This window comes from Panthera tigris, chromosome C2, assembly GCF_018350195.1.
Source record: "Panthera tigris isolate Pti1 chromosome C2, P.tigris_Pti1_mat1.1, whole genome shotgun sequence".
Lineage (NCBI taxonomy): Eukaryota > Metazoa > Chordata > Mammalia > Carnivora > Felidae > Panthera > Panthera tigris.
The window spans coordinates 83,228,275-83,255,116 of NC_056668.1; the positions used below are offsets into that span (position 1 = coordinate 83,228,275).

Below are 26,842 nucleotides of genomic sequence, written 5' to 3' on the forward strand. Positions count from 1 at the left end.
TCTCTTTTGACAGTTTGATATATCTAGGTGTATCTCTTTGAATTTATATTTCTTGGAGTTTGTAGATAATTGGATGTGTAGATTAGTTTTTTCATCAAATTTGGGAAGTCTTCAGCCATTATTTCTTTAAGTATTCTTTCAGCCTCTTTGTTTTTGTCTTCTTCTGGGACTCCCATTCTGTCTATATTGGTGTGCTTGATGGTGTCCTACAGATTCTTAGTGGCTCTATAAATTCTTTTTCATTCTTGGGGCACCTGGGTGGCTCAGATGGTTCAGTGTCAGATTTCAGCTCAGGTCATGATCTCGCGGTTCATGAGTTTGAGCCCCACCCTGGGCTCTGTGCTGACAGCTCAGAGCCTGAAGCCTACTTCAGATTCTGTTTCTCCCTCTCTCTGTGCCCCTCCCCCACTCATGCTCTGTCTCTCTCTCTCTCTCTCAAAAATAATAAACATTAAAAATTTTTTAATTAAAAAAACTATTACAAAAATAAAATAAAATAAAATAATAAAATAAATAAATTCTTTTTCATTCTTTTTCTTTTTCTTCCTCAAACTGGATAGTTTCAATTGATCTATATCTAAGTTCTCTCACTCTTCTGCCTGCTCAAATTTGCTATTGAGCCACTCTACTGAATTTTTCTTTTTGGTTATTATACTTTTCAACCCAGAATTTCTACTGACCCCTTTTAAATATAATTTCTCTCTATTTTCTCAATTTGATGAGTGTTTGTTCTCATACTTTCCTTTAGTTCTTTTTTTTTTTTTTTTTTTTTGGTTTCCTTTAATTCTTTGAACATTTTATAAATAGTTGATTTAAAGTCTTGGTCTAGGAAGTCTAATATCTTGGCTTCCTCAGGGACAGTTTCTCTTGATTGCTTTTTTTCTTTTTTCTACATATGGGCCATGCTTTCTTGCTTCTTTACATGGCTTACAATTTTTCTGCTGAAAACTGGATGTTTAAAATAATATAATATGGCAATTTTGGAAACCAAAGTCATCTCTATCTCCAGTGTTTTTTGTTGGTATCATTTGTTGTTTTGTTATTGTTTGTTTAGTGATTTTTCCAGTCCTTGCCAGGAGTTCTGTGTGGATAATGGAGTACACCTTCAACACATAGACAAGCAGGTGACAGTTCCACCTTAGCTTTCACTTCCTATTTGTACAGAGCCCCAAGATCAACCAGAGATGAGAGCATAAGACCTTCTCAGATTTTTCATGAACATACATACAGACTTGGGCATGTACACATGGTCTTCTAGATTCTAAGGAATATTGGGAGCTTTTGAAAGCCACTATGGACATCTCATTCCCAAGTTTTACCTTTTAAACTTTTGATTAGCCTATTTTTATCCCAGCTGTTATCCAGTGCCTCGGGCAGCCAACAAGTTAAACAATTGCCTCTAGTAATTTTCTACAAATATCCCCGGGGAAAAGGTTTTTCACACTGTGCAAGCTCTGAATTGGTCTAAGAAAGACAGCCTTGTAAGTAGGGTGTTCCAAAGAACTCCCAAGCAAGTCGGATAATGACAGTTCTCTGGAAATGAAACTTTGATTGAACTCCAACCTCGTTCTGCCTCCTCCTATGGCTGCCAGGTTGTTAATTTTCACCATGACTGCAGGCTGTTGGTTTCCAAAGCTACCATCAAGAAGGAGAGGTTGGTTGGGAATAGGGCAGCTAAAATACCACAAAGCTCACTGTTCATACATACTAAGATACTGCCATTTTTCTTGAATAAATATTCCCCTGATTGCTGTAAGCCTTTGCTTAATTTCTAGTGTTCTGAAAGTATTGTTTCTGTTTTTGCCAGTTTTTTCCATGTTTTCATGGAGGAGACCATTTTTTAGGGTTTTTATTTTTTCTCCTGAACTATTTTCACAGGTATCACTTGCTGAATGCCTTTTAATAATTAAAACTCATCTTTGAGTAGGCTTTGCTCTTTCACATTTGTTTTTTCAATTGATCCTCATAACAGCAGGGATATTTGATAGGAAAAATTCACAATAAGCTTGATCAATTGAGTTCAGATATTTCCTTCAGGTAATGTGAAGGCTAAGAAATACTAGTCTCATGTGGAAAATCTCTCTCCTATCATTTATACTGATAATGGTTGTTGTGTTTGGTAAGGAAAGTTATGTGACTATGAAAAGATAAACTTTGTCCTTAGAGACTTAGCAGGAATGCGACCATTTCACATTCTTTCGTGTCTTCTCTGACCATTAGGTGGATAGGAAGATGCAAGGGTGAGTATGCATCACAAGATGTAGAAAAAGATAATCTAAGAAGGGTGATTGGAAAACCACCACATCAGTTTTCTGTCACAACAACCAAGTGATGTAAGTTTCTTATTTAAATTTCTGGCCTTTGCCAAGAAATAATACTACATTATGTAGTTTGTTTTAATTTATATAAAGTTAATATGGGGAAAAACTACTTTTGCTTTTGAACTATTAATACTATACTAAATATATGTTAAGGTAATTGAATATGAGAGCTCTGGAGACATAAAACAGGAAGATGTAATAACCCCAGTAGAACAAGTTACGTGTTTTCCCCAGAAGCAACATTCTAGTCACAAGATTGTACTAGAAATCCTTACCATAGTTTCACAAAGGATGATTTAGGGATAGCCTGCCTTAGAATTACTTGAAGAGCTTGTTACAAATGCAGGTATCTGGGTCCTATCCTAGAACTGTGGAATTAGGATAGCTGTGGTTAATGACTTGGAATATGCATTTTAGCTTATTAAAGTTTCTGGACAAGGCCTTAAACTATTATTTTTTAAATGCCTTTATTGAGGTATAATTAACAAAATAAACTGCACATATTTAAAATATACAATCTGATAAGTTTTGACACATGTACACACCTGTGAAAGCATCACCACAGTCAAGATAATGAACACATCTATCACCCCTACAAGATCATACCCCTTTTTATTACCTTTCTCCTGTTCTTCCCTCATCCCCCACTGCTTTCCAGGTGGTCACTGATCTTTTTATAACTAAAGATTGGTTTGAATTTTCTATCGTTTCAGAAAGAGAATCATACAGCATGTACTTTTTTTGGTCTGGTTTCTCTCACTTAGCATAATTTTTGTGTTTTTGTGTAACAGTAGTGTATTCCTTTAAGTGCTGTGTAGTATTCCATTGTTTGGATATACCCCAATTTCTTTATCCATTAACAGGTAAATGCATAAATATTTATGCATGAATGCATAAATATTTTTCTTTTTGATATGTCTGGCTAGAGGTTTATCAATTTTATTATTTTTTTCAAATAACCAGCTTCTGGTTTCATTGATCTGTTCCATTATTTTATTTTTTTAGATTCTATATCATTTATTTCTGTTCTAATCTTTTTTATTTCCTTGTTTCTGCTGGCTTTAGGTTTCATTTGTATTTCCCTTTCTAGTTCCTTGAGGTATAAGGTTAGGTGTTTATTTGAGATTTTTCTTGCTTCTTGAGGTAGGCCTGTATTGTTATATATTTCTCTCCTAGGACCACTTTTGCTGCATCCCGAAGGTTGTGTTTTCATTTTCATTTGTCTCCATGTATTTTTTTATTTCTTCTTTGATTTCATGGTTTATCTATTCATTGTTTAGTAACAATGTTGTTTAACCTCCATGTATTATTTGTGGTCTTTCCAGACTTTTCCTTGTAGTTGACTTCTAGTTTCACAGTGTTGTGGTCAGAAAAGGTGCATGGTATGACTTCAGTCTTTTTGTTATTTGTTGAGTCCTGTTTGTGACCTCACATGTGATCTATTCTGGAGAATGTTCCATGTGCACTTGGAAAGAGTGTATATTCTGCTGTTTTAGGATGGAATGTGCTGAATATATTTGTTAAGTCCACCTAGTCCAGTGTGTCATTCAAAGCCATTGTTTCCTTATTGATTTTGTTTAGATGATCTGTCCATTGATGTAAGTGGAGTGTTAAAGTCCCCTACTATTATTGTATTATTATCAATTATTTCCTTTATGTTTGTTACTATTTTATATATTTGCATGCTTCCATGTTGGATGCATAAACATTTACAATTGTTTTATCTTCTTGTTGGATTGTCCCCTTTATTATTATATAGTGCCCTTCTTTGTCTCTTGTTACAGTCTTTGTTTTAAAGTCTAGTTTGTCCACTGTAAGTGTTGCTATTCTGGCTTTCTTTTGACATCCATTTACATTAAAAATATCTTTCCCAACACGCACTTTTTTTTTTTTTTTAACGTTTATTCACCTTTGAAAGAGAGAGACAGAACATGAGTAGGGGAGGGGCCAAAAGAGTGGGAGACACAGAATCCAAAGCAGGCTCCAGGCTCTGAGCTGTCAGCACAGAGCCCGATGATGCGGGGCTCGAACTCACAGACTGTGAGATCATGACCTGAGCTGAAGTTGGGTATTTAACTGACTGAGCCACCCAGGTGCCCCTTTTTAAAAAAATTTTTTTAATGTTTATTATTTTTGAGAGAGAGACAGAGCATGAGTAGGGGAGGGGCAGAGAGAGAGAGAGGGAGACACAGAATCTGAAGCAGGCTCCGGGCTCCAAGCTGTTAGCACAAAGCCCGATGCAGGGCTTGAACCCACGAACTGTGAGATCATGACCTGAGGTGAAGTCAGATGCTTAACCAACTGAGCCACCCAGGCGCCCCTCCAACCACTCAATTTTAACCTACAGGTGTCATTAGGTCTAAAGTGAGTCTCTTGGAGGCAGCATTTAGGTGGGTCTTGGTTTTTTTCTTTATCCATTCAGACACCCTATGTCTTTGATAAGGGCATTTATCCATTTACATTCATAGTAATTATTGATAGATATGTATTTATTGCCATTTTATTTCTTGTTTTGTGGTTGTTTCTGGAGATTTTCTCTGACCTTTCTCGTCTTTCTCTCTTTCATGTTTTGCTGATTTTCTTTAGTGATATATTGGGATTTATTTCTCTTTATTTTTTGCATGTTTCTTAGTGGTTTTTGATATATGGTTGCCATTAGGTTTATATAACCTCTTCTGCAAATAGCAGTCTACTTTAAGTTGATATTTTAAGTCTATATTAAGTTGATAGTCTTTCAAATTTGAACCCATTCCCCTCCCCATGTTTTAGGTATATGTTATTATATTTTATATCCTTTTTTGTGTGTGAGTTCCTTGACTGATTTTTACAGAAATATTCATTTTTACTGCTTTTGTATTTCCTGCCTTTGTATTGTCACTTTTAGTATCTCTTTTCCACTCACAGAGTCTCCTTTAATATTTCTTGCAGGGCTGGTTTAGTGGTCATAAGCTCCTTTAGTTTTTGTTTGTCTGGGAAACTCTTTATCTTTCCTTCTATTCTGAATGATAGCCTTGCTGGATAGAGTATTCTTGGCTTTTTATCTTGATGAGGTCCCAATAGTTAATTTTTGGTTTTGTTTCCTTTGCCTCCAGAGACATGTTGAGTAAGAAGTTGCTGCAGCCGAGGTGAAAGAGGTTTTTGCCTGCTTTCTCCTCGAGGATTTTGATGGCTTCTGTCTTATGTTTAGGTTTTTCATCCATTTTGAGTTTATTTTTGTGTATGGTGTAAGAAAGTGGTCCAGATTCATTCTTCTGCATGTTGCTGTCCAGTTTTCCCAACACCATTTGCTTAAGAGACTATCTTTATTTCATTGGATATTCTTTCCTGCTTTGTCAAAGATTAGTCGGCCATACATTTGTGGGTCCATTTCTGGGTTCTCTATTCTGTTCCATTGATCTGAGCATCTGTTTTTATGCCATAGTGTCTTTATGATTACAGCCTTGTAATACATCTTGAAGTCCGGAATTGTGATGCCTCCAGACTTGGTTTTCTTTTTCAGAATTGCTTTGGCTATTTTGGGTATTATCTGGTTCCATACAAATTTTAGGATTATTTGTTCTAGCTCGGTGAAGAATGCTGGTGTTATTTTGATAGGGATTGCATTAAATACGTAGATTGCTCTGGGTAGTATTAACATTTTAACAATATTTGTTCCTCCATTTCATGAGCATGGAGTATTTTTCCATTTTTATTTTTGTATGTCTTCTTCAATTTCTTTATAAGCTTTTTACAGTTTTCAATGTATAGATTTTTCAGCTCTTTGGTTAGATTTATTCGTAGGTATTTTATGGTTTTTGGTTGCTTTTGTTAATTTATTCCTAGGTATTTTATGGTTTTTGGTTGCTTTTGTTAATTTTGGTTGCTTTTGTGCATCCTGGATCTGGATGTCTGTTTCCTTCCTCAGATTAGGGAAGTTTTCAGCTATTATTTCTTCAAATGAATTTTCTGCCCCTCTTTCTCTTCTTCTGGGACTCCTGTAATACTAATGTTATTACATTTGATGGATACACTAAATTCCCTAAGTCTATTCTCGTTTTGCATAATTCTCCTTTCCCTCTTTTGTTCAGCTTTATTGCCTTCCATTAGTTTGTCTTCTAGGTCTTTAATTCATTCCTCTGATTCTTCCAGCCTACTATTCAAATTGCATCAACCATGTTTCTAATCTCATTTATTGCACTCTTCATCTCTGATTCTTTTTTAGTTCTTTTATCTCTGAGGTAAGGGTCTCACATGTCCCCTATTCTTTTCTCAAGCCCAATGAGTATCCTTATAATTGTCGCTTTAAATTCTCTCTGAGGCATGTTACTTACATCTGTTTCACTTAGATCTCTGGCCGTGGCCTTATCTTGTTCTTTCATTTGTGATGAATTACTCCATCTTGGCATTTTGTCTAAGTTTCTGCCTTCTTCTGTATGCTAGAAAAGCCAGTTATGTCTCCTGCTGCTGGAAATAATGGCCTTATGAAGAAGAGGTCATGTAGTGCCCTGGGCCTGGTACTTCAGGGAGGGCCTCCAGTGTGTGCTGCGTGCACTCTACTATGTTCTGGCTGCTGTATCCCTCAGGCCAGTCATCTGCAGAGGCTCTCCTTGCTTGCTGTGAGCAGTGTTTGATCCCTGCCCTGAATGTGGCAAGCTTTAACAGAGGTGTGCTCTGGTCTGCTTGTGAAATGAGACCTGTCACCTCCTCCACTGGAACTAGGGCCCTGCAAAACTTTCTGATTGGGCAACATGGTGTGGGAAGGGGTTTTTGCTGGTGGGGTGGGGCTTGCCACACTGAGACTGAGGCAGGGGTGGGGCTCTTCTGGGGGTGGGGCTTGCCACACTGGGACTGAGGCAGGAAGACAGAATGGTAGTGGAAGGGTAGTAGAGCACAGGGGGGTGGGGCTTAGTGTAAGCAAGTTAGGCAGCCGTGTCAGCACTATACTGCTTCTCACAGGTGGCTCTGTTTATGCTGAGGGCCTGGAAAAGGAAATAGCCCTAACCAGCTCCTTTGTTCCCAAAGAGACGTGTCTGAATGCTGCTTCTCAAGGACAAGCTCTCAGAAGAGCAAATAATCTCCCCCATTTGTGTGCCCCAGGCACTCTCCAGATGCTCTTTCCAAGCTGTAGCCCCCTGGGTTGTTTGCCTGCCTTTTCTCCAGGAATAGCTCAGTGTCCTCCAGCTCTGTCCCAGCCAAGCCTTTAAAACTGCAGGCTTTAAGCCCCATTGGTTGCAAGAACCCATGAAAATTCAGCCCCTCTCATTTTCTAAGTCAATGGCTATAGAAATGTTCTCCTTGTACATTCCCCTGTGTGCTCCTCTCTCTCTCTCTCTCTCTCTCATCCTTCTCTGTGACCATGACTGCCTCCCCTCTGCAGCAGCTGCAATCTGTTTCTCCCCTAAACCGTGTCTCTGCGTTTGCTACCTTCTTCAGTGTGGCCTCTCAAGCCCTACTCAAGTCCTAACCCTGTGCTCCCTAGGTTGTGACAGGAATGTAAAATATAGATAAGAAGCAGAACCCCACAAACATTCTCTGGGACAGATCACATGAAAGGTCAAAAACCCAGTTTCAATTAATTTAAGAAGACTGAAATCATATCAGGCATCTTTTCCAACCACAACAGTATGAAAATCAGTTACAGGAAAATACTAGAAGAAACAAAAACATGGAAGCTAAATAACATGTTACTAAACGACCAATGGGTCAATGAAGAAATCAAAGTAAGAATTAAAAAATACCTGCAGACAAATGAAAATGAAAACACTACAGTTCAAAATGTTTGCAACATAGCGAAAGCTCTTCTAAAAGGAAGTTTATAGTGGTACAGACCTACTTCAAGAAAGAAGAAAAATCTCAAATAAACAATTTAACCTCACATATAAAGGAACTAAAAAAAAATAAAACAAAAGCTAAAGTTAGTAGAAGGAAGGAAGTAATAAAAATCAGAATGGAAATAAATGAAATAGAAACTTAAAAATATAGAAAAGATCAATGAAACTAAGAGCGGGCTCTTCATAAAGTTAAACGAAACTGATGAACCTTTAACTAGGCTCAGCAAGAGAATGAGAGAGGACTCCAATAAAATCAGAAATGACAGAGCAGTTACAATTGACACCAGAGAAAAACAAAGGATTATAAGAGATTACTATGAAAATTTATATGCCAACAAATTGGACAACCTAGAAAAAATGGATAGATTCCTAGAAATGTGCAATCTTCCGAGACTGAATCAGGAAGAAAAAGAAAATCTGAACGGACCAATTACTAGTAATGAAATTGAATCAGTAATTAAGGAAACAACAACAACAACTCCCAACAAACAAAAGTCCAGGACAAGATGGCTTCACAAGTGAATTCCACCAAACATTTAAAAAAGATTTAGTATCTATTCTTTTCAAACCATTCCAAAAAATAGAAGAGGAAGTAATGCTTCCACATTCATGCTATGAGGCCATTACCCTAATAGCAAAACCAAAGATACTATAAAAAAAGAAAAGTATAGATGAACATCTCTGATGAACACAGATGCAAAAATCCTCAAAAAAATATTAGCAAGCTGAATTCAAAAATACATTAAAAGGTTCATTCACCACAATCAAGTGGGATTTATTCCAGGGATACAAGGATAGTTTAATATATGTAAAGCAATCAATGTGATATACTATATTAATAAAATGAGGGATCAAAATCATACAATCATTTCAATAGAGGCAGAAAAAGCATCTGACAACATTCAACATCCATTTATGATAAAATCTCTCTCTGGGGCGCCTGGGTGGCTCAGTTGGTTGAGCGTCCGACTTCGGCTCAGGTCATGATCTCATGATCCGTGAGTTCCAGCCCCGCGTCGGGCTCTGTGCTGATGGCTCAGAGCCTGGAGCCTGTTTCAGATTCGGTGTCTCCCTCTCTCTCTGACCCTCCCCTGTTCATGCTCTATCTCTCTCTGTCTCAAAAATAAATAAATGTTTAAAAAAAATTAGAAAAAAAATCTCTCAACAAGATAGGTTTAGAGGAAACATACCTCAACATAATAAAGGCCTATATGAAAAGCCCACAGTTAACATCATATTTATTGGTAAAAAACTGAGAGCTTTTCCTCTAACATCAGGAACAAGACAAGGATGTCCATTCTCACCATTTTTATTTAACATAATACTGGAGATCCTAGCCATAGCAATCAGACAAGAAAAAGAAATAAAAGGCATCTAAATTGATAAGCAAGAAGTAAAATTTTCACTATTTGCAAATGACATAGAAAACTATACTAAACTTTCTATACATAGAAAACCCTAAAGACTCCACCAAAGAACCTATTAGAAGTAATAAATGAATTCAGTAAAGTCATAGGATACAAAATCAATATACAGAAATCTGTTTTGTTTTTATACACTACTAATGATATAGCAGGCAGGGAAATTAAAAATTAAAAGTCCCATTTATAATTGCATAAAATAAAATAATAAAATAAAAGTATTAAATACCTAGGAATAAACTTAACCAAAGATGAAAGACCTGTACTTCAAAAACTGTAAGACATTGATGAAAGAAATAAGAGATGACACAAATAAATAGAAAAATATACTATGCTTGAAAGAACAAATATTGTTAAAATGTCCATACTATCCAAAGCAATCTACAGATTCAATGCAATCCCAATCAAAATACCAATAATGTTTTTCACAAAACTAGAACAAAATATTTTTTTATAAAAAATTTTTAAAGTTTATTTATTTATTGAGAGAGAGAGAGAGAGAGAGAGAGGAGCAGATAAAGAGGGAAAGACAGAATCCCAAGCAGGCTCCATGCTGTCAGCACGGAGCCCACCATGGGGCTTAAACCCACGAACTGTGAGATCACAACCTAAGCTGAAACCAAGAGTCAAAGGCTTAACCGACTGCGCCACCATGGTGCCTCTAGAACAAAAATCTTCTAATTTGAATGAAACCACAAAAGACCCCCGAATAGCCAGAACAATACTGAGAAAGAAGAACAAAGCTGGAGGTATCACAATCCCAGATTTCAATATATACTATAAATCTATAGTAACCAAAAGAGTATGGTGCTTGCACAAAAATAGACATAGATCAGTGGAACACAAATGATAGCCCAGAAATAAACCCATGTGGGTTTTTTTTAAATGTTTATTTATTTTCTAGAGAGAGAGGGAGGAAAAGAGGATCTGGAGTGGCTCTGTACTGACAGCACAGAGCCCAATGTGGGCTTGAACTCACAAACCGTGACATCATGACCTGAGCCGAAGTCAGACACTCAACTGACTGAGCCATCCAGGTGCCACAAACCCATGCTTATATGGTTAACTAATCTATAAGAAAGGAGGCAAGAACATATAATGGGAGAAAGACAGTTTCCCCCAAAAATTGTGTTGGGAAAGCTGGACAGCTACATTCAATAGAATTAAACTGGGCCACTTTCTTATACCATACACAAAAATAAACTCAAAATGGATTAAAGACCTAAGTGTAAGACCCTAAACCACAAAAGTCCTAAAACAGACAGTACCTCTTGGAAATCAACCTTAGCAATATTTTTCTGGAAAAATCTCCCAAGCCAAGGAAGCAAGAGCAAAAGTGTAAACTATTGGGACTACATCAAACTAAAAAGCTTTTACACAGCAAAGGAAACCAAAAAGGCAAACTAAACCATCAAAAACCAAAAAGGCAACCTGCTGAATGGGAGAAAACATTTGCAAATGATACATACAATAAGGCATAAATATCCAAAATAAATAAGGAACTCCTATAATCCAATGCCAAAAAACACAAATAGTCTGATTAAAAAATGAACAGAGGAACTGAATAGACAGTTTTCCAAAGAAGACATACAGCTGGCCAACGGACACATGAAAAGATGCTCACCATCACTCATCATCAGGGAAATACAAATCAAAACCACAAAGAGTATCACCTCACACCTGTCAGAATGGCTACTATCAAAAAGACAAGAAATAACAAATGTTGCTGAGGATGTGAAGAAAAGGGAACCCTCAAGCATTGTTGGTGGGGATGTTAATTGGTGCAGCCACTATGGAAAAGAGTATGAAGATTCATTTAAAAACTAAAAATAAAACTGCCATACTATCTAGTGATTCCACTTCTGGGTATTTACCCAAAGAAAATGGAAACACCAAATCAAAAACATTTTCCAGGGTGCCTCTGGAGACAGCCAGGAGGAAGGGGCAGTACAGACTCAGAAGGGATTTGGGAAAGGTGCTCCTTATCCCCATCTATGCCTGCCCACTCAAAAACATTCTCCATCTGTAACTCCTTGCCCTGTGCAAGGCACTCAGAAAGTACTTAATAAGTGATTGTTGAATGAACCTGTAATCCAATTCAGGTACAGTGCCTGCTTAGTTTTCCTAGGCTCCTTTGGCTTGATCCTAATGGAGGCACCCAGGCCCTCAGTCAAAAAGATGATAGAGGTGAGGGGGTGAGGACTGTGCTAGACAGAGTACTCTACTACAGCATCTAATAGGCTCTATTATAATTTTATGGTGTGTTTAACTTTTTCTTCCCATTAGACCACGAATTCCTCTAGAGAATGAAGGTTGTCTTATTAGTTTTAACTTCCCTTAGGCCTCATATTATATAAAGGCCTAGCACTCATAGGTGCTCAGTAAATGTTTAGTGAATAAACAAATAAAAGAACTCATTGAATAATCACATCAGGCTGGCAAACCACTCTGCAAGCAGAGTCAGAGGTGATGACGTTTAGCTCAGGACACATCTCATTCATCTCAGACCTCCAGAGCCTAGCAAGTGTTGAGCTAATCTAACCCAAAAGAATTAATATAATAGTTGGCATTTCAGAACAGGGAAGAGAGGAGGAGGGAGCTATAGCAAGCCCATGAAACAGCTTTTACAAGGATGAAAGGGGATTCCTCCTCCTCACCTCTCCCACTTTAAGACTTGTAGCCAGGGGCACCTGGCTGGCTCAGTTGATAGAGCATGCAACTCTTGACCTAGGGATCATAAGTTTGAGCCCCATGTTGGGTGGAGAGATTACTTAAAAATAAAATCTTAAAAAAAAAAAAAAAAAGACTTGCAGCCAGTTCGAAGTTAACTGTATAATCCAGCAAATGGTGTCCATTGAACATTCCCTTGTTGACTGTCATGCTCAGAGCCAAGGCAGGTCCTAGACTATGGTGAAGGAGGAGGATGAAGCAGCTCCTTGAAACTTTAGGAGAACCCGAGTGAGCCAGCACCACTCCAACAGACATAGGGAGGAATGCATGTGCCATTCTTTCCAATGGTTCAACATTCGTGTATATTTCTCTAAAGAAAAGGCAATGGAATGGGATTTGTTCCCTGGATTGAAAATATGAAAAGAGCTACCAGCAGTTAGGAAGACCCAGTCCCCGGCACACATGGGATTAAAGGTAGGACCCAGTGGGAGAGTGGGGGAGTGATGGGGGATACCAGCTCTTTAGAAGCTGAGGAAGACATTGCCTGATTCTCAGCCCCTTCCTTAATTATGTGAGTGAGAAGAAAGATATAAAATCGGTTTTCTGCTATTCATTTGTGTGGCTCTAATTAGGCCAGAATTAACAAGAAGGGCAAATGTTTCACATCTAATGTGACTCCCTCTTTGGAAAAGCTGCCCTTTTAAGGAAATGATTGTAGGGATAAGAGATTGCCAGTATGTCTCTGCTTGGGAATAAAGACACTGGGTCATGGCAACTTTATTTCTTGCTGTGTCCAGGATTTATGGATTTCACCTCCTCTCAGAGCTTTTCCAGGGAAAGGTTAGGAACACTTGATCCAGGTGCTTCCCCACAAGGCTTCAGCCCTGATTTCTTTGTGTGTCGGTTTTCTGGTGGCTAAAATTGGGTATGGGATCAAAAAGAACAAGTATGGAAGCATTTTATATTCTAATGACATAATAGATTATGGTTTACAGGGCTCTGAATGTGCTGTGTTTGTTGCCATCTTTTCTGTCCTTGCCTGTTTAAAATGAAGATAACCTTTTCCAATAGACCTTCTACTTTATGCTGTTACCACTGCCCATAATTCAAGTCTTGATTTAGTATTTGAGACTTCAGTTTGGGACTATTATGTAATTAATTTCATGGGACATGAAGTATGTATTTAGGCCTACAGTTTATTTAGAAAAGGCATCTGGAAGGAATTTTAGTACAAAATACATTTACTGAGTACCTACAAAGTACAAAAGTCATTGAAGAAATATACACAGACCCCACACCCCAACTCAGGGGCAAAGCTAATTAACGTTATGCTTATTGGTCAGACTTCTAGACTCTTGGATGCTAATGAGCATGAAATGGCAAATTAACAGGAAGATGGTCACATAATAAGTGATTGGATGTGCAGTCTTGGTCAACAAATATTGGTGGCAATGCCTTTAATAAAGCAGTGATTCTCAATTAGGGTATATATGTGAGTTACAATATTTTATATTTGGGGGGTGCCGGGATGGTTCAGTCTTGATTTCGGCTCAAGTTATGATCTCACAGTTCTGTGAGTTTGAGCCCCACATTGGACTCTGTGCTGAGAGTGCAGAGCCTGCTTGGGATCCTGTTTCCCTCTTTTTCTCTCTCTCTCTGCCCCTCCCCTACTCTCTCTCTCTCAAAAAAATAAATAAATAAATAAATAAACTTTTTTAAAAAAATCTTTAAAAAATAAAATTTTATATTTGGAAAATACAAAATGACCTTGTTTTCTTCTTAATACAGACCAGGAAAAGTTAAGCTTGAGAAAAATCTCGGCTGGTGAGAGTTTATAGAATATAGTGCCTAAATTTGCTTTTCACAATAAGACCTATCTCTCTATAGAATGTAGTAAAATCTCTGGGAGGTATGAAATTTTTATGTTTTGTTTTCCATGGAGATTTTATAATGGCTTGTGAAAAACTTTTTAAAAAAAGATAAGATCAGGGACGCCTGGGTGACTCAGTCACTTAAGTGTCTGACTTCAGCTTAGGTCATGATCTCACAGTATGTGGATCTGAGCCCCACATTGGGCTCTGTGCTGATGGTGCAGAGCCTGCTTGGATCCTCTGTCTCCCTCTCTCTCTGCGCCTCCCCTGCTCATGCATGTTCTCTCTCTCTGAAAAATAAATATTAAAAAAAAATTTTTAAGGATAAGATAAAATCAGATTTTCATCTAAATAATTAGCTTTATCCCCCAATACTGTCTCTGATCAAGTTACATCGTGACTTTCTTTTGCATTTTGAAAAGCTAAAATGAAGGAAAACCCCTGGTAATGGACTGTCCTTTCAGCTGGGGCCCTACAGATGAGTAAAATGTGTGTTGAGAATTCCATTCTAGGTTATTTAACAGGTGACTCTTCAGATTATCGAGGACTATTAGAAAATTGACCTTATCCAGCCTTATCTAGTCCTGAAGTATGTTTTGTTTCTTGAAGCATTTAACTCCCTTTTTCATGTGCCAAGATTCTCTCTCTCTCTTTTTTTTTAATGTTTATTTTTCAGAGAAATAGAGACACAAAGCATGAGTGGGGGACGGGCAGAGAGAGAGGGAGGTACAGAATCTGAAGCAGGCTCCAGACTCTGAGATGTCAACACAGAGCCTGATGTGAGGCTTGAACTCATGGACCGCGAGATCATGACCTGAGCCTGAGTCAGACGCCCAATGAACTGAGCCACCCAGGCACCCCATGTGCCAATATTCTCTTAAAGAGACTGTTAAGGGGCGCCTGGGTGGCTTGGTCGGTTGAGCGTCCGACTTCGGCTCAGGTCATGATCTCACGGTCCGTGAGTTCCGGCCCGCGTCAGGCTCTGTGCTGACAGCTCAGAGCCTGGAGCCTGTTTCGGATTCTGTGTCTCCCTCTCTCTCTGCTCCTCCCCTGTTCATGCTCTGTCTCTCTGTCTCAAAAATAAATAAACGTTAAAAAAAAAAAGAGAGAGAGAGACTGTTAAAAGACTCTTTGCTTGAAGACGTTGGTATACAATCATCAACAGTGGCATAATCTATAAATTTATAGATATGAGCACTTGATAAGTTATAACTCCCTCACCTAAAACATAAGGATGTGGATTGTCCCGGTGCCTTTCTGTTTTTTCTTCTGTCTATTCTGCTAATTCCAAGTGATCAGACTCAAAGGTTTGAGATAAGCAGAAGAATGGATAACATTTGGTTAAGTGTGCCTTCGTCTAGACTTGGTTGTAGGCTGTTTGTGTGTGTGTGTGTGTGTGTGTGTGTGTGTGTGTGCTCACAGTTCAATGCTAGGAAAGCAGGCTGGCTTCAGGAGTCAGGGAGATAACAAGGGAATAACCATTATGTCCTGTGAACTTTGACAACTTTTTCACAAGTTAGTTTCACAAAAACCAGTCAGCTCTTCAGAAGACTGGCTGACACCTCAAAGCAAAACATAACAAAACAAACCCAGAAACCAAAAAGCAAAACTCAAGAGTTACAGTGTGAAAAGTAGTATATAGTACACTGAAAATACCAAATGCTGGTGATGGTACAAAGCACCAGGAACTCTCATTCTCTGCTGGTGACAATGCAAAATGGTAGTTTGAGAGTTTCTTACAAAAGCTAAAAATAGTTTTACCATACAGGCCAACAATCATATTCTGTGGTATTTACCCAAATGAGTTGCAAACTGTGATATATCCATACAATGGGAAATTATTCAGGAATAAAAAGAAATGAGCTGGGCCGCCTGGGTGGCTCAGTCAGTTAAGTGGCCGACTTCGGCTCAGGTCATGATCTCATGGTCCGTGAGTTCGAGCCCCGCTTTGGGCTCTGTGCTGACAGCTCAGAGCCTGGAGCCTGTTTCAGATTCTGTGTCTCCCTCTCTCTGACCCTCCCCCGTTCATGTTCTGTCTCTCTCTGTCTCAAAAACAAATAAACGTTAAAAAAATTTTTTTAAAAAAAGAGCTATCAAGCCACAAAAAGACATGAGGAAATTTAAGTGCATATTGCTAAGTGAAAGAATCCAGTTTGAAGATACATATTGTATGATTCCAACTATTTGACACTCTGGAGAAAACAAAACTATATAGAGACAGTAAAAAGATCAGTGGTTACCAGGGATTTGGGGAAGAGGGGATGAACAGGTTGAGCACAAAATTTTAGGGCCAGTGAAACTACTCTGTATATTATAATGGCAGACACATGACATTGCGCTTTTGTCAAAACCCACAGAACTATCCAACACAAAGAGTAAACCCTGATGTAACCTGTGGACTTTAGTTAATAATAATGTATCAGTATAGGTTCACTAATTGTAACAAATGTTCCACACTAATGTAACATGTTAATAATAGAGATACTATGTAGGGAGTGAGTGTAGAGAGGTTATATGGGAACTCTATTTTCTGCTCAAGTTTTCTGTAAACCTAAAACTGCTCTAAAGTCTATTCATTTTTTAATTAAAAAAATCACACACAGTAATGTAATAGAGGCTGTTGACACCTTGCCCACATCCTTTTTACCAGGTGTGTGTACCCACTGTCCAGCCCTCAGCTGACCAGAGCTGTCTAGCCAGGAAATGCCTGAGAGGTTATGGCCTCCCACAGGGGCAGTTTATAGCCAGCCAATGACTAACTGATTCAGGGTACAAAAACCAGCCCTTCTGCCTCAAAGGAGACACGTGTAGCACCATCTATGCTCCAGGGTTTCCTAGGAGATCAGGCTGATGCTAGACTTGAGCTGAAACCACATCTGCGCCTGGCGTCTTCCCTGCCCTGGCTTCTGTCCTCAGTGCTCTTACAGGTTTCCTCTGGAAGCCCTTTCTCCACAACTCTCTTGTGCAATCTGCTTCTGAGAAACCTAAGACACTACCAGCAGAGGTCCTAGAAAGGAAGGATGGGATTCTGGCATTAATAGGTCACTTGCCAGCCAGATGGCAGAGGACTCCATTTCTGTTGGTGGGTGGACTGTTGAAAGCCCTGGTCCCTGGTTTGTGGTAGCAGTTCAGTGGCTAAGATCTTCACCTGTGGTGACACCTGGGGTCAGATATAGGTGGACAGGGATGTACCAGTTGGTGTGATGTCTCTAGTATTTGGGAAGTTTAGGGGAAATATTAAGTATCAGGAGCATAGAAGTGGGAGGCTATTGCTAAGCACCACTGATGCACTGAAGAGAGTGAAGAGAGTGACAGGATCAGATTAACCACCAATTTAAAGCCCAATATGAGAATGAACCTCCTTGCCAGCGTTCAGGCCCTCATCTTCTACAGCATGGCTGTGTGTGGAAGAAGGATGAATTCTCAGCCCAGGCAAGTCTGCTACCTAATCATTTTGGGCTCCTAGTGCTAGTAGATGAGCAAGCAAGTCAGGCCCTGGTAGGGAAAATGTGGGACTCTAAAACTTGTGATGAGGATATCTAGGTATATGCCCCTTGTCCCCCTGGGCTGGCGTAAGTGTCCCACCCCCCCCCCTTGTTGGGAATCAGACCCTTCTTACCCCCAAGATTATGCAGAAGTTGCAGATGAGACATACAAGGCGATGCTTACCCTTCCTTCTCAGGATGCGTCCCCACCTTCCTTCCAGGATAATGATTAGCATCTAATTATAACATGATCTGACTGGGGAAGAGGCACAAGACCCATAGACTTAAGCTCAAAATGTGAGAATCTTTGAATCATTTTCATACCTACTAGAGAATATCAGTTGCAGAAAAGGTGCCAGACAACTACACCGCCTGGATGACTTGGCCAGCAGGTATCAGCCGCTTTTTCCTCGTCACCCCAGCACCTGCACGGTGGGCTCATAAGTAGAGAGAAGCCTTTGCAGCAGAGTCAGAAGCTATGCATGGGCCCAGCAGCATGGGCTCCTTGTCATCAAGACTGATGTAGCTCCTGCCACTGTCGACTGTCCAGCCGGCCAGCACAGATTGACGCTGAGCTCCCAGATGGATATTATCCAACTATATATACTATAAAGTTATTCCATAACTTTGCTTAGAATGGAGAGACTCAGCTGTGGGCATATGATCACAGGACCGACCTACTGGTCCTACCCCATTTAGAAGCTGCCAGCCAGATAGAGCCATGGAATAGCCTCTGGAAGGCAAGGATGAGCAACAGTTTGTTTAAGCATGACACTGTGGGGTCAGGGTGCTAATCTTCAGGATGCAGTATGCACCTTAAACCAATGGCCATTTTATGGCACTGTGCCTCAATAGGCAGAATATATGAAATCTGGGAGCCAGGAGGTCAAATGAGTTGTGCCCTTATCATTATCGCGCTCTAGTGACTCGCACAAGGTATTTGTCCTCATCTCTGCAACTTTAGTCTCAGTGAGTCTCAAGGCCTGTTCCCAAGGCAGGGAATCTCCACCAGGGGACATAGTAAGAGTCCTACTTAACTTTAATGTGCGCCACCTACTGCTGCAATTGGTCCTTAGGTTGTACTTTTGTCATCCTCTCCCTTCCACTCATTCTACATACCCCTTCCTTCTCCTCTTCTGCTGGTTGCATGCGCAGTGGGTGCCCCAGACTCTTGTCTGACTATTGTTCTTTTACTCACTCACTTAGAGTTACAGCTGGGTGTGGAAGTATTGGAGGATGTCCCAGTGGATCACCTAAGCACCAGACACATTCCTCTCTGCCTCTGTTAGGCAGCCTGATCTCCTAATGATGATTAGGGCCAATTGTTTCCTCCAGTGCAAGCCTGAGGGGTGGAATGCTAGCATTCCTCATGCTAGTAGTGGTAAGGCCTGGACAGGGCAAGGCAGTGAGGTGGGAACCTCTTAGAACCTAAGCAATTTCAAGGTGAGACAGTCACAAAATAGAGGAGTCTGCTTTTTCTGGTGTTATTGGCTAACATAAAGGAGCTAAGCTCCAACAGTATTTTACTAGCCAGAATCACACTGAAATTTTTGAATTCTGAATTCTATTTTATCCCTGATTTTCTGAGTCCTGGACATTGAAAGATATGTAAAATGAGAATAACCATTGTGCCACAAAGGTAACAGAGGTAGAGTCTGTCTGCTAGCCCTTAGCCATAGGCCCCTGTGCAGACATAACTGTGGGTCTGGTTCCCTCAGGGTCTTGGGGTGGAGGGGAGACTGCTTTAATGTCTGTGAGCCATTTAGTGTAGTACATAAGGTTTGTTTGCTGATTTGGGGGAATTTCCTTTTAGGCCTAGATAATTGATTATATTATTATTTAAAATTTTTTCATGTACTCTTATGATAAAGAAAATAAAGTATAGCAAACAGTCTTCTCTGGTGAGATTGTGGGTTATTTCAGATAACTGACCATTTTTTTAATTTTTAAAAAATACTTATTTTGAGAGAGAGAGAGAGAGACAGAGAGAGAGAGAGAGAGTTGGTTGAGCATCTGACTTTGACTCGGGTCATGATCTCACAGTTCACAAGTTTGAACCCAGCATCAGGCTCACTGCTGTCAGTGCAAAGCCTGCTTCAGATCCTCTGTCCCCCTCTCTTTGGCAACCCCCCCCCCACTCATGCTCACTCTCTCTCTCTTTCTCTCTCTCTCAAAAATAAACACTTCTTAAAGGTAAGTATTACAAGTTTCATTTTCTGATTATAAAAATAATACATATGTATATTAAACAAAATTTAGAATGTAATGCAGAAAAGTACAAACAAAATGCAAATCACACATAACTGGAAATAACCACTGTAAATATTTTACTCTAAACTTTTTGTCTATAGAAATGCATATTTAAAAAAAAATTGGAGCCATACTACACAAACAGATTAGGGGTCTTTATATTTCAGTCTTCTTGAAAAATTCCTATTAAATTTTTGGTTTAATGGATAAGCCTTGACAAAACCCAACTAGACATATCAGCTCCTCCTACAACCCACCTGTGGGCCTGTTCCAACCCAGAACATCTGATGGCAGCTGATTGCTGAGCTGGGGGTGGTTTCCTTGTTCTGAAGTGTCTTTGACCCCAGCTCCTAGCAGCTCTGAAAGTCCCAAGACAACAAGCTCAGACTGCCCTACAAGTTGGCAAGGATTCTGACAACAGAAAACACACTTTTAAAACAAAACAAAACAAAAAAAAAGGTGCTTTGAGAATGTGTGCAGCCTGAAAGTAATTAATTGAATGCATAGCAGTGATTTCCTTCCTCTTGGCCAAAGGCAGATTTGCAAAGGAAATGGGCACTTCAGATACAGACCAACTTCAATGTTTACATAATTTACACTCTGGGCCACCAAGCAGAAAGATCCTAATCCAGCCTAGTACCTGTGGAAACAACCTGGAGATCTCTTCTGTTGTGAGCTGTGGAGAGCAACTGGGATGGTTTAGGCATAAAGTGACCCCATGGGTTAACTCCCAGAAGACAGAGAAGGAGCTTAGCAGCACAGCGCAATGGTTAAGGGCTCACAGCTCAAACCCAGCTCTGTGTCTTTGGATGAATTACTTTACTTCTTTGTGCCCCCAGGTAAAAATGATGTACTTTAGTTCACATGATAGAGGTGGCCCTTAAAAAGTTCTTGCATAATTGTAAGGGATAGGGAAAAATCTAGTTTGAAACAAAATAAAAATAGTTTGCCCATTTGAAATCAATGGGTAATAGCTGCCTCTGAACTAGTGGGATCTACAATGGTCCCATCGTGCCATCCAGTGGACAGAAAGGGGAAAGGCGTGATTTTATCTTCCAAATTTGTAATTTACCAAAAACATGTATATTGAAGAGGATAATTTCAACTCACCAATAGATTCACTTGTTAATAAATTTCATTCAATTTTTAGGGTGTGCCTCGGTGGCTCAGTTGGTTAAGCAACCAGCTTGATTTCAGTTTGGTCATCATCTCACATTGGTGGGTTCGAGCCCTGAGTTAGGCTTCATGCTGGGCTCCACGCTGCCCATGGAGCCTGCTTAGGATCCTCCCTGTCGCGCCTCTGCCTCTGCCCCTCCCCCCCAATACATACATACATACATACATACATACATTTCATTCCATTTTTAAGCCAAAATAAAAGATCAGAAGTCTAAACACTAAGTGCTAAAACTAAATTCCCCAAACCAGTTAGGATATGTGATGTATGCTAGAAAGATCATCCACTGAAGGAAAACAGAATACACACCAGTCCTTACTAGCATGAATTTTTACAGCCCACCTTCCCCATTCTTCGTATCCCTCTCTCTCTCTGCCAACACTCTTTATGCTTATTCTGGTACGTGGACCAGGAGAACCACAGAGACTCAAAGTGTCTTCTCAACACATAACTAGAACTTGACTGGTACCAGAGCCATTCTGCTCATTTTTCAAGAATGCAACTGTCACTTAAAATTTTGCTGATATCAAATTGAGTATTTTTCAAGGGCCTGTGTGTGTGATTTGGGTTTTCGTGTGTGTGTGTGTGTGTGTGTGTGTGTGTGTACTCTGTGTTTCCTTTTAAAGCCATTTATTACCTCTATAATTTGTTTCTTCCCCCAGATATTTATGAGGGTGAAGACAATAGCAAACAAATCTCCCCCAAACATGAGTAGTAATAGCATACTTGGAGTACCAAGAGCTGTTCTGAGACCTTCTCTTTGGTATTATTGTAATCGCTATTCACAGTAATCATAACAGGTGTTATTTATTAAATTCCTAAGATGTACGAGACATTTTACTTTATAAACCTTTCTGCTAATCCTTATATCAAAGCTGTGATAGATATTATTATCCCCATTTTTACAGACAAGAAAAGATGCTCAGAGAGGTTAAGTGACTTACCCAAGATCACACAGCTAGTGAGTGAGTGGCAAAGTCAGAACTGCACTCGGTCTCACTGACTTCAAAGCCCCTGCTCCTACCACTGGGCAGAGGGGGTCTTTCCTTTATTCACTCATATGACCTGCCAGACCCTGAGCCCAAAATTCTGGGTCTCCATAGTGCTGTCACCGCTATAGTACCTAAGACCCCTAGGAGCCCATGGCCAGTGGATCCAGGAGGAAGGGATTAAATATGCAAATGACAAAGATTTGCAAAACTCATCCTGTGAGCTGCACTTTCGGCCCCCACATTTCCAGCTTTGACTGAAGGACGTTCTCCTTCAGTCAAAGGAAGGCTTGCGGGTCCTGAAAATTCTGAGCTCCTTCCAGGAGCCACGGGGGATGCTGGGTGAATAGAGTATAGTCACTGTTGCCAAGGGCCCCAGGGCCCAAGGGGGAGACGAGTGAGGGCTCACCCAGAGCAGCTGCGGGCTGTGTCAGAAGAAACTCTCCCTCGAAGGGTCTTGTTGTGAGGGGATTGTTGTGACCCCACCACCTCCACAGCCCCTCTCCTCCTCTGTGTCCCAGAATAGAATGGGATAGAATAGAACACAATAGAATAAAGTAGAATAGAATAAGAGCATAGAATAGATCAGATGAGGACATCATACCTGTAAGCGTAATATTGTTCCACAAACAGTTTTCCTTTTAGAAATGTAGTCTGTGTGGACGCGATGTTGGCATCTCTAAGGAGTATGGAAAACTCTGGACTAAACTGAGGGTGTCCTCCACCCTCACCTGGGGTACCCTGTGTGCTGACAGTCCCCAGCAGGGAGGGGGTATCTGGATATTGTCAGCGCTGGGAGGGTCGATTCTCTTTCCAGGCTCAGACAGATCCTTCCTGGAGGCAGGAAATGGCCCAGACGACCCTGAAATAATGCAGTCAATGTGTGGCCAAGTGTGTGAGAGGTCCTCTGTGCCAGCCCTGCGCCAGGCTGAAGACCCCGTCCCCCTGCGGCCGGGCCCCCAGGAGGGAGAGGAAAGCAGCCACCAGTGACTGGTCATCACTTTACCCGAGGTGCCACTTACCTGTGGAGTGGCTGGAACTGGCTGTCAGGTCTCCCAGTTCCCACATTGTCCCCCAGCCCTGCCAGCCCCAGGCCCTGAGTGCTCCATGGCTGCCAGAGACCTCAGAGCCTGGCCTCACCCCTGGCCTCCCAGTGGGTGGCTCTTGGGTCCCTGGCCACTACCCTTCACCCCACCCCAGCCCTGCCGGCCTGGCTTTGTCTGGGACACTGAGGCCACAGCCCCTGGAGACTCAACCCTTCTGTTCCCATGGTAGGTGGTCAAAGGCAAGTCTTCTCCATTCCTCCCTTACAGCCTTTCAGCAAGACTGCCATTCCTTGTCCTCACTGCCTGCTCTGGGCATAAGGGGATCGTGTTGAATGACCACCCTAAAGAGGAGTCTCTGGGCGTTACTGCAGATGTCCCTGAGTCACATCTGGAGGAGGACAGTGGGAGCCAGTTTCTCCTCTGCCCTCTACCCCTCACCCCACCACTTCTGGGGACTGGAAATTAAAGCAAGTTTGCTGCAATCTGAGAGCACTGTGTCCAGCTGCCTCAAAACCCTCCGGCACCAGGCAGGGTTCCTGGAGGCCTCCAGGAAAGGGCTGCCTGGCTGCTCCCAGTTTGGCTGGCACGGCCCCCCAACTTCTGCCCTGGGGAGAACCCTGGGCCCCAGAATGCAGCTTGGGGGTCCTCTGGGCAGCAGGTCAGGGAGTTCCCACTTGCACACTTCCTGCTTGCTGACAGAACTGTGCCACTAACTCCAACTGTAGACTCCTTCCGCTCCCTCTTCTCATTTCCTGTGTCCAGAATGCTCTCACCCCCCATGCCCTGTCCACGCCCTTCAAGGCCATACCCTAACCCCTGCCCTTGAGTTGTCACCAAACAGAGACTTGGTCCTGCACTCAGATTCCTGCAAGATTGATTATTCTGTTGAAGCTCAGTGAGAGGTAAAGACAAGACTTGTAGAACCCAGCTGCAGTGCTTGCAGCCGAGGGGACATGGCCAAGTGATTATTCCTCTCTCGTCCCAGTTTCTCATCTGTAAAATGGAGCTAAGGCCCTTAGAGGGCCATGTGAAGCTTAACTTTTGACAAACTGGCATCCCAGCAGGCACAGAGTAGGGTTCAGTGTTTGGTGGAGATTGCTGTTCCCCTCAGTGTCTTAACAGCCCCAGGCTCATGGCAGGTGCACAGTGGTGACTAATCGGTTTATCAGCTCATTGGAAGAGAGAGGCAGGATGTACTCACTCCTCTGATTTCCCATGGGGAGAGCAGTGACAGAGGCTACCAAAGAAATAGGAATCAGGGGCGAGAAAAGGGGGAAAAGAAGAGAGGGAAGAAGGGTGGAGGACAGGAAGGTTGTCAAGCACAAAAAGACTGACCGTTTTCTTGGAGGACCAGGAGTAGGGCTATGAACACCACGTAGACAGATCTTCTTGGGGTCATGGTTACAAATTTGAGCTAGGAAAGAGAACCTTAAGAGGACAGACCTCCACCTCCCACCCAGGTGAAGCCATCCAGGTCCTGGGAGAGCAGGAGTTAGAGATGGGGAGAAGAGGTTCTTGGGGACAGGCACTGCCTCCTAGGACATCTGGCCACTGGCAGCAGAACCAATCCTCCCAGGCCCTCTCCTGCACAGCAGGTCAAATTCTTCCCTTTCTTTCCCCAAGGCTGCTCCAGCAAGGAGTTTACCTCCATGGAAACCTTTGACCATCCCGAAGGTGCAGAAGATATGGAAAAGGAGAACAGTGCTCTGAGTGTAATTTATTTCCTTCTTATCTCCTTCATTTTCTCCCTCAATTCGATTTCATCAGCTTCTCCTGCCTCCTCTTTCTCTCCCCCTTCCATGTCCCTCCCCTTTTCGTGATGCATACCCATAAGGACGAGGCCTAACCCAGGAAGCTGAGGTCACTGGCTCTGCAAAGTGTCTCAGACCCTCCCAGCCTGGCATGTCCCTCATCCCCATCTCCTTCGCATTGCTCTGGCTTCTGATCATAAATGTGGGGCTCCTGCCGGGACCCCAGTGACCCCTTGGGAGAACTAGGGTGGGCCCCAACCCGCCGGCGCCGGCGGGAATCACAGGTCGCGCCTGGCTTGGGCTTGGGCACTCCTCGGCCCTGCTAACTCTGAGGGTTCACCACTGTCCCCTCCCTTCCAGCTGTCCGGACTCTTCCAGTTGGACGACAGTTATGAAACGTGTTCCTCCAAATCTGTCCTGGAAACGGGAGAAAGCGTCCAGGGGAAAAAGGAAAGCGGCGATGAGGACGTTTGAGTGTGAAAGAGAAAGAACAAACAGTAAGCGAATCTGTTAGCCGTTGCTCCTCTGACTTTCTTCTTGGAATTTTAGGCCAACAAACACAACTAAGGAGAGCGCTGCGGTGCCCGCTGCCTTGCTCGGCCCTGCGGGGGACGCGACTAGTTTCCGGGCGAAAGCAGAGCAGGCGAGGGAAGGATGCCTGCGCACCCCCTCCCCCGAGAACTGACACTGGTTCTAGAACACCGCAGCTCCCCCGCTCGGCCGGGCCTCCCCACGCCGCCTCCATTCCGGGCCCGGCCTGCTGCGGACGCCGAGGGCCCGGCCCACCCTCCAGCGGGAAAGCAGCCAAAGGGCCGCCTCGGACCCTGCGGATCTGCCACTGGGGGTGGGGGTGGGGTGAGATAGGACCGCCTTCCAGAAGCCTGAGGAAGGGCCCACGGCCTGCCCGCGGAGGCCACCCTCCCGGCGAGGGCCGCTGAGAACCTGGGAGCTGTTTCACACGCGTCAGCGTTAGCCCTGGGGAGTCGGCTCAGAAGCCCGCGAACCTCGGGGCTGCCCCACACGCGCCTGCGCGAACGCCGGGACTCCGTGCAGATACCCGCGAACCTCGGGGCTGCTTCACACGCGCCTGCGCGAGCGTCGAGACTCCGTGCGGACACCCGCGAACCTCGGGGCTGCTTCACACGCGCCTGCGCGAGCGTCGAGACTCCGTGAGGACACCCGCGAACCTCGGGGCTGCTTCACACGCGCCTGCGCGTGCGCCGGGACTAGCTGAAGACTTCCGTGAACTTCGGGGCTGCTCCACACTGGCCTACTCGAGCGCCGGGATTTCGTGCAAACGCCCGCGACCCCCCGAGCTGCTCTACCGCTCCTGCAGAGGTTAGCGGAGCCCAGTCCTGCGGGGTCCTGCCCAAGGTTTCTCAACGTTGGCATTTAGACTTTGGGGGCTGGATAATTCTTTGGGCGGGGTGGGGGGGAGGGGGGACTGCCTTGTGCAAGTGTTTGGCAGCATCCCTGGCCTCTACCCACAGATGCCAGTAAAACCGCTCTCCCATCCACTCACCCAAATTATGACAATCAAAAATGCCTGCAGAGGCTCTGGGCTGATGGCTCGGAGCCTGGAGCCTGTTTCCGATTCTGTGTCTCCCTCTCTCTCTCTGCCCCTCCCCCGTTCATGCTCTGTCTCTCTCTGTCCCAAAAAAAAAAAAAAAAAAGTTGAAAAAGAAAAAAAATGCCTGCAGACATCGTCAGATTTTTCCTGGGATGGGAGTGGGGAGATCCGTTGAGAATCTTCTTTGCGAACCTTGGAAGAGCAGAAACTACAGAGGCAGCCCTGTGCTCTTCTCCCTAAATCCCCAAAAGAATGTTCCTGTGGTGTTTGCGTTACTTTGTAACGGGATTGTATCCTTTCAGAGAGGGTTGGTTACAAATGTTAACGTCGGAGGTAGTTCGTTTTTAGATTTATTAGTTTTTAAATTAGTTTCAGTTATTTTTATTTTTGTTTTATTATTTTTCGTCTAATTTTACTTTTATTTATAGTTTTCTAGTTATTTAATTTTATAGCTTTAAAGTTATCTGTTTATAATTTTGTT

The 26,842-nt window shown here is 42.4% G+C and overlaps 1 protein-coding gene across 1 annotated transcript in view; it reads left to right on the top strand.

Moving 5' to 3' along the window:
- The window catches only part of MCF2L2 (MCF.2 cell line derived transforming sequence-like 2), a 254,578-nt gene extending 228,354 nt beyond the window's left edge, over positions 1-26,224 (top strand). Inside the window, exons 26-27 of the mRNA XM_042956659.1 lie at positions 24,664-24,752; positions 25,152-26,224. Coding sequence (XP_042812593.1) covers positions 24,664-24,752; positions 25,152-25,265 — 203 coding nt within the window. The 3' untranslated portion in view covers positions 25,266-26,224. The remainder of the gene's footprint in view (positions 1-24,663; positions 24,753-25,151) is intronic.
- Positions 26,225-26,842: the final 618 nt, after the last annotated feature.